We start from the raw sequence: 11,487 nt of genomic DNA on the forward strand, positions 1-11,487 counted from the left end.
CTAAAAGCAAGAAATATAATTCATAATTTTCTTTATATATATTATATTATATAAGACTAACTCGTGAACTAGTCAAAACAATTCGTATACTTTTGGTATACTTAAATTTTGAAATTAAGCCAAATTATTTATTTATTAAAGAGCCAATCAGCCAAGCTATTATTGGTGCTCAATTATTATTTGGGTGCACATAAAATATGCTCTGTTAGATTTATTTATACTAATCTTTTAAGAGATTAATATTAACATCATATTCACCAGAGAAATGATAATGTTATATTTTATAAAAAAAAAAATAGCAGTGATGTTGTCACTATATCACTTAAATTTCAGCAATTATATATAATAAAAATAGAGTAAATTATATCATTGTTTTAATCCTTAATATTTATTTAAGATTATATTTTAATTTTGTCACTAATATTTAAAACGTCATATTTTTATGATAAATATTTTATTTTAATCTTCTGATCAAAATTAAAATATTTTCTTTTCAAATACTATTTTTTTTTATTGTTATTTTATTGTTATTATTCTATCTATTTTCACTCTCAAATCACTACAATAATTATTATGACCACTACAATTACGATTTTTGTTGTTATCTATAAAAAAATCACAATGGACAAAAAGGGTATTTTTAGAAGAAAAATTTAATTTTAACCAAAAAATTAAAATAAAACGAAATAAAATGTTTCGTATAAAAATAAGATGTTTCGAATAAAATTAACTTGCCTTAAATATTAGGGACTAAATTATTTTACTCTAAAAAATATCATTGTCATGAAACTACTTCTCCTAAAAATAAGGTGATAAGAGGAAGCAACATGAATGATTTTTTTTGGTGACAAGCAACATGAATGATTATATCTCTAATACGCTCCCTCAAAAAATAATCTCTTTTGAATTTGTTTAATTTTTTACATAGATTTTCTTTTCTCTTTTTATTTACTTTATACTATTTTTTTTATCTTTTGCCATTCACCAAAAATCAAACTCTAGACTTTTGGAACATAAAACTCCAAAACTATATCATAAAACTACTTCTCACAAAAGTTTAAACTGATAAAAAAGGATAATATAAATTATTATATCTCTAATATATGCAAAATCAATTAATCTTAAGTGATAATGTCATATTGGTGTAATTTAGTTTTCTTACTTTAAAATTTTAATTTGCAAGTTTTTATGAAAACTGCATAAAATTATATATAATTCAATTTGATAATCTTAAAAATTATTGTCTTGCATTTATAAAATTTGGATTATTATATAAAGTACATAAATCGTCCATCTTGCAGAGATATATTTTGTTATGGCAACTGCGAGCTTTTCAGATACTGCTCACGATGCAAAAAGGTATGACAAACAAATTAAAACTACCAATACATGTAAACCTAGCTAGTATGCTTTTTTGTTGTTATATATTTGTTTTAACCATCAAAAGCTACAAAAATGAATATTAATTAATATATAGATACGAGATATATGACGATATATATGCACAAAATATTTCAATTATACGCACAACACACACACTAACGATACTATTGATGACCACTTAGTTTTTATCTACTTTTAGTAATATATTATAAAGAGTTTAATTTTGATGTACTGACAGTGTAAAACGTTTTATACGATCGTGCAATCACATTCGTTTTTTTAAATGACCATTTATATACGATCAATATAAAAGATAATTATTTTTATTAATGTGGCGTTATATAATTAAATATACATATAAAAATTTTTACACTAACTATAATGTATCAAAATTAAATTCATATTATATAACATAATTATAGGATTCAGGATTTATTAGAATATTTTGAGTTTAAAGTTTAAAATTTAATGAAATAATAATGATGTTTTAAGGGCCAATGAGTAATAGCTCAAATGGTATAGTCTCTCCATACTCAATTAAGAGGTTGCGGGTTCGAGTCTCCTATCTTTAGTAAAAAAAAAATAATGATGTTTTAGGGAGAAAAAAAAGGTGAGACAGATAAAAAAATCATTTTTAAAAAGTTGGCTTAATTGATAATATTGGCAAATTGAAAATTAATTCCCTGTTGAGATTGATATATAATAAAGGGTAATTAAAGTATTTTTTTGTCCTTGAAATTTGTAAGAATTTTAAAAATATTTTTAAATTTTATTTTGTTTTAAATTTGTTACAGAAATTTTCAATTTATATTAAATATAATTTTGACGGTTAAATTTTCAAAAATTTAAGACTAATCTAACAATAATGCATAAAAATAATGCTTGATTTTTTTGTGTTGAGGATTGTTGTTCTTATAAAATTGTTGTTGAATTGGTCTTAAATTTTTTGAAAAATTAGCCATCAGTGGTATATTTAATGCAAATAAAAAACTTTTGGAATAAAATTGAAACAAAGTAAAACTTAAGGATATTTTTAAAATTTTTGTCAAACTTTAAAGACAAAAAATACACTTTACCTATAAAAAATAATTAAAAAAAAATCTAATTAAACTCATAAATTATTATTAATCATTATTATATTTCATACCAAGATTGTATTGCTCTGTACCTTAAAATTTATGCAGACTTGAAGGAAAGGTGGTTTTGATTACCGGTGGTGCTAGGGGCCTTGGTGAGTGCATGGCAAGGATGTTCTGCAAACATGGCGCCAAGGTTGTGATTGCCGACATTCGAGATCAACAAGGACTCGCACTCCAAGATACCATAGGAGTTGAATTCGCAACCTATGTACATTGTGATGTAACTAAAGAAGATGATGTGGAAAATGTAGTTAACATAGCAATATCAAAGTATCAAAAGCTAGACATAATTGTGAACAACGCTGCAGCAATAGATGATTATCGTAATCCTAGCATTATAAACAATGATGTGTCCGAATTCGAGCGCGTTCTTAGGGTTAACCTCACAGGACCTTTCTTGGTAATCAAGCATGCAGCTAGAGTGATGATTCCAGAGAAAAAGGGTAGTATTGTAAATGTAGGGAGTGTAAGTTCAAGCGTTGGAGGGATTGCAACTCATGCATACACAAGCTCCAAACATGGCTTAATTGGACTCACAAAGAATGCAGCTGCTGATCTTGGCAAATTTGGGATAAGAGTGAATTGCTTGTCTCCTTACTTTATTGCAAATGATGCAGCTAAAGAGTTCTTCAAACTTGATGAGGAAGGGTGCTTAAATGTTTATTCCAATCTTAAAGGTGTTCATTTGATGGAAGAAGATGTAGCACAAGCTGCAGTGTACTTGGCTAGTGATGAATCCAAGTATATTAGTGGTCATAATCTAGCCGTTGATGGTGGTTTTACTACAATCAATCCAATTTTTGGTGTGTTCTCACAATCTTAAATTGGAATCTTCAATTCATAGTAATCTCTTTTATGAAATATATATCTTTCTAATGTCGTTCTGATGAGTCAGTCAATAATGTAATAACTGATTCACTCTTCCTATGAAATCTTTATTGTCTCTGCTTCCAGCTGCTTAATATATATACATATTTTCTGGCACTAGGTAAACTTTATGTTTTCTTTTTGACAAAAACTCCATTCATTGTTTTTGCTGCACAACAATAGTGTTACTATGCTATCTGACTATTCCTCTTCAACAAAATCTGCTCTAGTTTCTATTGCAGAAAAACTTAATGATAACAACTATAATACTTGGAAGCATTAAGCATGGCTTACTATTCAACTTCTTAGTATGGAAGATCACATGAATGCTTCAAAAGCACCTTCAAAATTCAATCCAAGCTCCAACAATGTGCTGCCTCTACTAGCACAACACCTGGTGAGACTTCTCAAAAGAGTTCAAATCCAACCACAACAAAAGAATCTACAAAGTATCAACAATGGTACCAAAATGACTTGGCCCTCACCACTTGGCTTATGGCTTTAATGACAAATAACTTCAAGAATAAGATTCTTCATTGCACTACCTTTGCTGATATTTGGAATACCATGGTGAATTACTTTTCTATAACCTCTACAACTTGTGTTCAAAGTCTCAAGGCTCAACTTAAATTTCTTTAAAAAACTGGTTCTATTTTTGAGTATTTGAACAAGATCCGCAAACTTGTGGATTCTTTGCTTGCAATTGGATACAAATTGCAAGATGATGATTATATTCAATCAAATATAGATGGTTTATCCGAAGAGAATAGTGGATATATAACTTCTATTATGTCAAGACTAGGCACTTATAGTGTTAGCGAAGCAGAATCTTTTCTAGTTGCATTCGATGATATGCTCGAGCGTTTTAAAACTCCATTTCAAGGTATGGCTATGGCTAATTTCTCACAAACTTTTTACACCAACGTTGGATGAAGAAGCTCAACAAGACGGGGTCGTAGAAGCAGATCTCAAAGAGGAGGAAGGTTTTCTTGGAACAATCACAGGCCTTTTTGCCAACTCTATGGCCACAATGGACATGTTGTTTGGAATTGTTTCTTTTGATTTGATCAACACTTTAACCTAATTCATCTTCATCCTCATCACAAGCAATACCAATTCCATACTCCAACATTGTTCCTCCACCACCCTCTTCATCTTTCCACCAATCTCAGGCTTACCTTACAGCACCTTTCTCTCTTAATGCTTCAGCTTGGCTGCTTGATTCAGGTGTAAGCCATCATGTGACTAATGATCCAAGCAATCTTCTTTCTTCTCTTAACTCTAACCGTGATTATGACCATCTCTTCATAGGTAATGGAACAGTTATTGTTATTAAAGATTCTGGCACTTCATGTTTAATTGACAAAAATAATGTTTATTATAAATTACTTAATCTTTTTTATGTGCCTGAAATAACCAAAAATATTCTAAGTGTGTCCAAGTTTGTAGAAGATAATTGTGTTTTTTTTTTTTTAATTCTGGTCTAAGCACTGCCTTATTCGTGATCAGGTATCTCGAAAACTCCTTTTTTAGGGAACTTCTAAAGATGGCATTTATGCCTTTGATATCTATGTCCCTAAACCTTTACCTTCGATGCATAATAATTCTAATTTCTTGTATTCTAAATAATGTAACTCATCTACCTATAGTTCCTTACATACTAAGACTAGCTTCAATATTGAGAATAATTGTAAGCCCTCCAATTGTAATGCAAACATTCAATCCACATCAATAAATAAAAATAATTTGTGTATGCCTCAAACTTCTGATTCAAGTTTTATTAATCTTACTACTCTTGCTCCTATTAAGTCTGATATATCTATTAAAACTCTTTTATCTGCAAATATGTTGAATACAAATTCTATTAATCTTTGACACCAATGGTTGGGTCATACAGCTATGCCTAATATTCTAAGAGTCTTAAGACAGTGTGGTGTTTCCATTTCTAATAAAAATTTAACAAATGCTATCTGTGAATCTCTTAGATCAGAACCCTCTGTATCACCATACACTTCAGAATCCTCATTAGTATGTCCATCATCTCAAATTCTAATCCAAAATATTGAGATATGCTTACTACTACCACCACCTAGCACTACTACTAATACACATTCCATGACTATAAAATTAAAGTCTATTAGACAACCTCTCCAAATTCTCACTACTTCAATAACTTCAGAATTATCAGAACAAATTTTAAAAGTTGTCACTCAAGTTTTAGCCAATCCTAACTGAAAAGCAGTTATGGATAAAAAATTTTAAGTCCTCATGCAATGCAAAATTTGGAATTTAGTGATACAACTACCCACTGCAATCATCATTGGTTGCAAGTGGGTGTTTGCTGTAAAGAAGAACAATAAAGAAAAGGTTTGCTGTAAAGAAGAACAATAAAGAAAAGGTGATGAGATATAAAGCAAGACTTGATAGAAAAGATTTTCATCAAACTGAGAGTGTGGACTATGATAACATTTTTAGTCCAGTAATTAGACCCTTCATTGTCAGAATTATATTAACAATTACTCTTTAAAATGGTTGGCCATTGAGGCAATTCAACTTCAACAATGCATATTTCAATGGCAAATTGAATTAACAAGTTTACATGCACCAACCTGAAGGCTACTCTCATCCAAATACGTCTTTGGTCTGTAAGTTGAATAAAGCTTTGTATGGTTTGAAACAAGCTCCAAGAGCTTAGTTTCTAATCCTTATTATCACTTTAAACCAGTTTGATTTCATTAATACTAAGTCTGATGTATCTCTTTTTGTGAGAAAAAATCTTTAATTCAGTTGTTTACCTTTTAGTCTATATTGATGATATTGTACTTACAGAAAACAATAAACAAGAAATTGAAGTTTTGATCAAACAATTAAATACTATTTTTCCTCTTAAAGATCTGGGAGCTTTTAATTATTTTCTTGATTTAGAAGCTAACTACTTATCTGATGGCAAGATCTTATTATCTCAACAAAAGTATACTCATGAAATTCTTAAGAAAGCTTCAATGCTAGAAACAAACCCAGTGCCTACTCCTATGTTCTCTAATTAGAAATTATTTCTTAATGATTTAGAACTATTTGAAAATCCCAAATTATATCGCTCTGTTAGTTATTGGAACTTTACAATATCTCACTACAACAAGACTCGATTTATTCTTCTCCATTAATAAATTGTCATAGTTCATGCATGTCCCAACTCTTCTGCCTTAGAAAGCTACAAAATGAGTTCTTAGATATCTAAAAAGTACAGTACATCATGGATTAATCTTCAATAAGTGCACTGATTTCAGACTTTTGACTTTTGCAGATGTAGATTGGGGTGATGATATGGATGACTGCAAATTAGTCACTGATTATTCTATTTACTTGCGTCTACTCTGTCTGAACTTATTTCTATCACATAATTGTTGCAAGAATTTCAGATTCCTCATCCTTTTTCCCAACAATCTATTATAATAATTTGAGTTCTTGCCAATTAGCTGCTAACCCTGTCTTACACAACCGTTGTAAGCATTTAGAACTTGACTTATATTTTTTTAGACATATGGTAAATCAAAAATTTTTCTATATTATTCATATCTCAGCACAAGATTAAATTGTCGATATACTAACAAAGTCCCTCTATCACATTATTTGCAAAATTTCAATCCAAATTTAGAATAAGTAATGCATCCACTCTAAGTTCGAAGGAGAGTATTAAGGATAATCATATAAATAAGTCGACTAGTTAGTTAGAATTATATTATTGAGTAGGTAAAGTTTGTTATTCCACTTAAAAAAATCTATTCCTGTACATTGCTCTGTATATATATCGATTCATCATATTGCGTTAGGTCTTTGCTCTCATTTTCTCTACTCTAATTTGGTCAATAGTTATATACATATAATTCATATTCCAAGAGATGAATGAAAGAAGCATATTATACACAACAAATATATATAATATATATAATAACTACAACATAACTTTATCCCCCACACTAAGTAGGATTAGTTACATAACTCAATCGATAGTATACTGTTTTATCATATAGCATTATATATTGCTTTACTTTATATGAGCACAAGATTTTGGATATAAGTTAAAACCTTTAACCTTTATCCTTTTTTTTTTCTCACTTAACCTTCACCCGCCAGAGCTTATTAGAGCTTATATCTTGAGTTTAATAATTATAATCTGCTGGCAGTTATGATTGGAGAATGGGATCTTAAAGGAAGTTGTAAAGGCTCCCATGTATCGTCAATGATATTTGTAAAGTGCTGATCCACCATTTCTTCACTAACCAACTCTAGCTTTGAAGGCTCCCACTAGTTCAAAAATAAAAAAAGTATGAAAAAATTAAAATATATATTATTTAGCTTAATAAGGAGTACAAGAAATATTATGCAAGTAATTATTTATATCTAATAGATAAAATTAATATCACTTTTACCTTAGGCTTGTTGTCTTTATCAAACAGCTTTGCTCTTGAACCCTATTCACCAAAAGTTTTAATTTCAATATAATTTGCCAAAGATAAAAAGAGAGAAAATCATTAGGAGGCAAATAATAAAGTCAATCTCAATCTCTTCATATATATTAGTTCATATTGATTAAATAATAATCCCGGAACTATTTATTTATTTGCTAAAGTTTCTTAGCTTTATTCAGAGGAAAAAATATTTATTTAAATATTTAATTACCTCGTAGAAATTATTGCTTACTGTTCTTCGATTGAGGTGGCAAGCAATGTTATAATCCCTGTAAAGACATTCTTCAATGTTTTGTATTCTGCCTTTTCTGATCTGAAAAACATCAATGCATACATAGAGATAGATTAGTGCAAAAATTTGCAATATCGATGAATTTTAATTTAGATATATTATTATTTTATATATACTTACAGATTTTAAAAAGATCTTGAGACTCATGGGACATGAAAAACGCATAGAGTTTAATGCATTTGTTATCCACTTTTCTTCTGCTCCGTTTTCTAATTCATTTTCCTATATAAATAATTTTAAAAATTATAATTCCATTCCAATTTTTTAAAATAACAGATATATAATTATGGGTATAATAAATAATATATATACTTACCAAGGATTGAATTATATCTTCCACTGTCCCTTTTGAGAAACATTTGTTTATAATCTCCAATCTTTTTTTCATAGTGATGAGAACAGGATTAATTAGTTGAAATGCATTATTATTAGTCAATTATATCAAATAGCACACATATATAATAATATATTTCTTAATTAAAAGAAGAACAATAATATTCTTAATGACGTAATAATTAATTACCTCTTGAAAGGGCTATCCTGTTTCACAGTTGGTTTCTCTGTGAAAGTTTCTATTAAAGCAGCAACCGTTGATACATTTGAAGAAGTAATAGCTTGTAGGGCATTTTCCAATGCATTAAGCTTCTAGTACGTAGAATGAAAAACAAAAAAAATACGTTTAATTAGTCCGTTAATTTTATAGTTTCGCGAAATTTTCAATTAGGTCCCTATATTTTTTTTTCTTTTAATTGAGTCCTTGTACTAATTTTTTTTAATTGGGTCCCTACACTTTTTTTTTTCTTTTATTTAAATCCCTATACCAATTCTTTTTTCTTTAGTTGGATCCCTATAAAATTAAGCCAATTAATACTAAGAGGGACTTAATTGAAAAAAAAAATTAGTGCAGGGACCCAATTAAAAAGAAAAAAAAAATATAGGGACCTAATTGAAAATTTCACGAAACTATAGAAAACAACAGAGTAATTAAACCAAAAAAATATACTAATAAATATATGGTTACATTATTATGAATCCAATAATAGGAAAATCTTTCATTATATATATATATTACCGTGGAATGGACGAAATGTGTAGCTAATCCACATGCTGCCATTTCTATTCCATCCAAACGAGTTTCAGTTAACCCTAAATATTCCCCTGCAAATAATAATTTGGTAAAACAAATAAAAAATTATATTGATTCATTAATAAGGTCATTTTTAATAAAAATTAAGAATTAATAATAATAATAATAATAATAATAGTAGTAGTAGTAGTGTTGTTTAAAGGTTTGAACAATTAGTGTTGTTTAAAAGGGAGGGATAATGTTTTAATATTATTCAAACCATCAAATGACATATCATTTAGTACATTCTTTAACGCTAAAATACGTACGACATTATTTTATTATGTCCAGTTTGATAATATTTCAGCTATGTCACTAACGACATTAAATTCTGACAATAGAAATTAAAATACATGAAAAATTATATTGGTGCCGTTTTTAAATTTAGAAATCAAATTATAACAATTGAAACATTAGAAACTAAATCAACGTAATTCGCTAATTTTAAAAATTAAAATAGGATTTAACTCCTAGTTTATGATATCAAATACTGCTAAACATGATTTTATTCTTGTTATATTATTGACAAATTTTTTTGCTGAAATTGATCTTATTAGCTAGAGAAGCATACAGCTTTTTCAGTTACAATTCTGAAGGTTGTGTTCATGGAAAGACCCGCTCCTCCTCCCATGACCACTCCATTAATCACAGATACCTGTTTTCAACAATTGAAAAAATATAGAGTGTAATAATAATTAAGAATTATAAAATGATATTTAATTTGAAAATTTTAATTTTTAATTATTATTATAGCTAGGGAATGCAAACTTACTAGAGGCTTTTTGTAGGTTGCTGCCAAATGGTCCAAAATGAGTTGTTTACCATAAAATTTCATAGGGTAAGTCCAGTGTCCTAGTTAGATTAAAAGTAAGGGTTACAAATTAGAATATATAATCTCTTGATAAATTTAAACTACATAATACATGATAAACATAATTATCACATTTGCATGTAAAATTGATTTATCTGACTATTTACAAGAAAATATCTAGTTTATTTCTATATGTTGTATACAAAGTAGGTAGTTAAAATTGAAATTTCATAAAATTTTGGAATAAATGAAAAATGACAATTGCTTTAATTAAAATTGTAATTTTATACCTATGAGTGAGCAAGAAATTAGTGATACTACATCACCTCCGGCACAAAATCCTTTTCCATTTCCCTAATTAACATTGGAAAAGAAATTCAGAACATATAAGATATAAGTTCACCAATATATATATATATATACTGTTTAGTTTAAATTATAAAAGCAAACATAATAACAAAATTATTAATAACTAAGAAAGTGCATATACATTTTAAATGGCACTTTAATTACCTTCAATATTACAAGTTTAACTGACGAATCATTCTCATACATCCTTAAATTCTTTAAAATTTGAGAAACCTGCAAAAATTAAAGTTGACCTTCCTCATTACCCTTATTATATTTATTGTTTATATATGATAATAGTTCCAAAAAGTTGCTACGAAAAAACAAGTATGAAAATAAATATTTTAGTTTAATTGATGAAGGATTAGAAATCACAGACAAAAAATTAGTTCCCAAGTATTGAGGTCAAATAAAGGGAGAGTGCGCAAATTAAAATCACTTTCGTGCATTATAGTATGAATTTCAATTAACCACCGATTGCTATAAATTATTAAAAAAATAAAAATAGTATTCACACTTGATCCTATTATAAAGGATGCAATGTAATATTTAAATTATTGATACACAAACATATATCATTACGTTTGTATTGTTAATTAAAGTAATTTATTTTAGCATATATTATTATAAGGAATCACTTAGATAAAGACACCTAATAAAACGTTTTTTTTTAAGATATTTTTTAATAATTAAAATTTAATACATATAATCGATTAAGCGGTGCTATTTTTGTTATAATTAGGCGTTCAAAATTTAATTCACTATTTTTTCGGTTAAATTAATTTATTTGGACTAATTTAGACAAAAATAATACACGGTTTAATTGATTATATGTGTTAAATTTTAATTACTAGAAAACATCTTTAAAAAAAGATGTTTCAGACGTCTTTATTTGAGTGGCACGCATTATTATATTATGTTATGAGTTAATTTTATATTATCTGAAAGTTTTTTCTCTTATTAATATAAATATGTATATATGTATTTTTTTTATTTATGAAATTGAATTAATTGAGTTATATATTAAATAAGTTGTGTGCTTATTTTTTTTA

The 11,487-nt window shown here is 27.8% G+C and overlaps 3 protein-coding genes across 5 annotated transcripts in view; 1 reads left to right on the forward strand and 2 right to left on the reverse strand.

The window, feature by feature from the left end:
• The window catches only part of LOC107644695 (secoisolariciresinol dehydrogenase-like), a 3,739-nt gene extending 264 nt beyond the window's left edge, over window positions 1-3,475 (forward strand). Inside the window, exons 2-3 of the mRNA XM_021103168.1 lie at window positions 1,302-1,359; window positions 2,568-3,475. Of these exons, the coding sequence (XP_020958827.1) occupies window positions 1,316-1,359; window positions 2,568-3,345 (822 nt within the window). The 5' untranslated portion in view covers window positions 1,302-1,315 and the 3' untranslated portion in view covers window positions 3,346-3,475. The remainder of the gene's footprint in view (window positions 1-1,301; window positions 1,360-2,567) is intronic.
• The window catches only part of LOC107644694 (3-hydroxyisobutyryl-CoA hydrolase 1), a 42,537-nt gene continuing 38,551 nt past the window's right edge, over window positions 7,502-11,487 (reverse strand). Inside the window, exons 8-14 of one of the 3 annotated variants that reach the window (XM_016348622.2) lie at window positions 9,223-9,308; window positions 8,674-8,792; window positions 8,467-8,527; window positions 8,271-8,372; window positions 8,070-8,171; window positions 7,820-7,861; window positions 7,502-7,694 (exon numbers count right to left, since the gene is read on the reverse strand). In XM_016348622.2, the coding sequence (XP_016204108.1) occupies window positions 7,557-7,694; window positions 7,820-7,861; window positions 8,070-8,171; window positions 8,271-8,372; window positions 8,467-8,527; window positions 8,674-8,792; window positions 9,223-9,308 (650 nt within the window). In that variant the 3' untranslated portion in view covers window positions 7,502-7,556. Of the gene's footprint in view, window positions 7,695-7,819; window positions 7,862-8,069; window positions 8,172-8,270; window positions 8,373-8,466; window positions 8,528-8,673; window positions 8,796-9,222; window positions 9,309-11,487 lie in introns of all 3 variants that reach the window. The other 2 variants (XM_016348621.2, XM_016348620.2) reach the window with 2 other exon arrangements.
• The window catches only part of LOC107644697 (probable 3-hydroxyisobutyryl-CoA hydrolase 3), a 2,761-nt gene continuing 935 nt past the window's right edge, over window positions 9,662-11,487 (reverse strand). The window contains exons 3-6 of the mRNA XM_016348627.2: window positions 10,601-10,669; window positions 10,378-10,441; window positions 10,049-10,128; window positions 9,662-9,931 (exon numbers count right to left, since the gene is read on the reverse strand). Coding sequence (XP_016204113.1) covers window positions 9,830-9,931; window positions 10,049-10,128; window positions 10,378-10,441; window positions 10,601-10,669 — 315 coding nt within the window. The 3' untranslated portion in view covers window positions 9,662-9,829. The remainder of the gene's footprint in view (window positions 9,932-10,048; window positions 10,129-10,377; window positions 10,442-10,600; window positions 10,670-11,487) is intronic.

The sequence above is a fragment of the Arachis ipaensis genome, chromosome B05, assembly GCF_000816755.2.
Source record: "Arachis ipaensis cultivar K30076 chromosome B05, Araip1.1, whole genome shotgun sequence".
Classification (NCBI taxonomy): domain Eukaryota; kingdom Viridiplantae; phylum Streptophyta; class Magnoliopsida; order Fabales; family Fabaceae; genus Arachis; species Arachis ipaensis.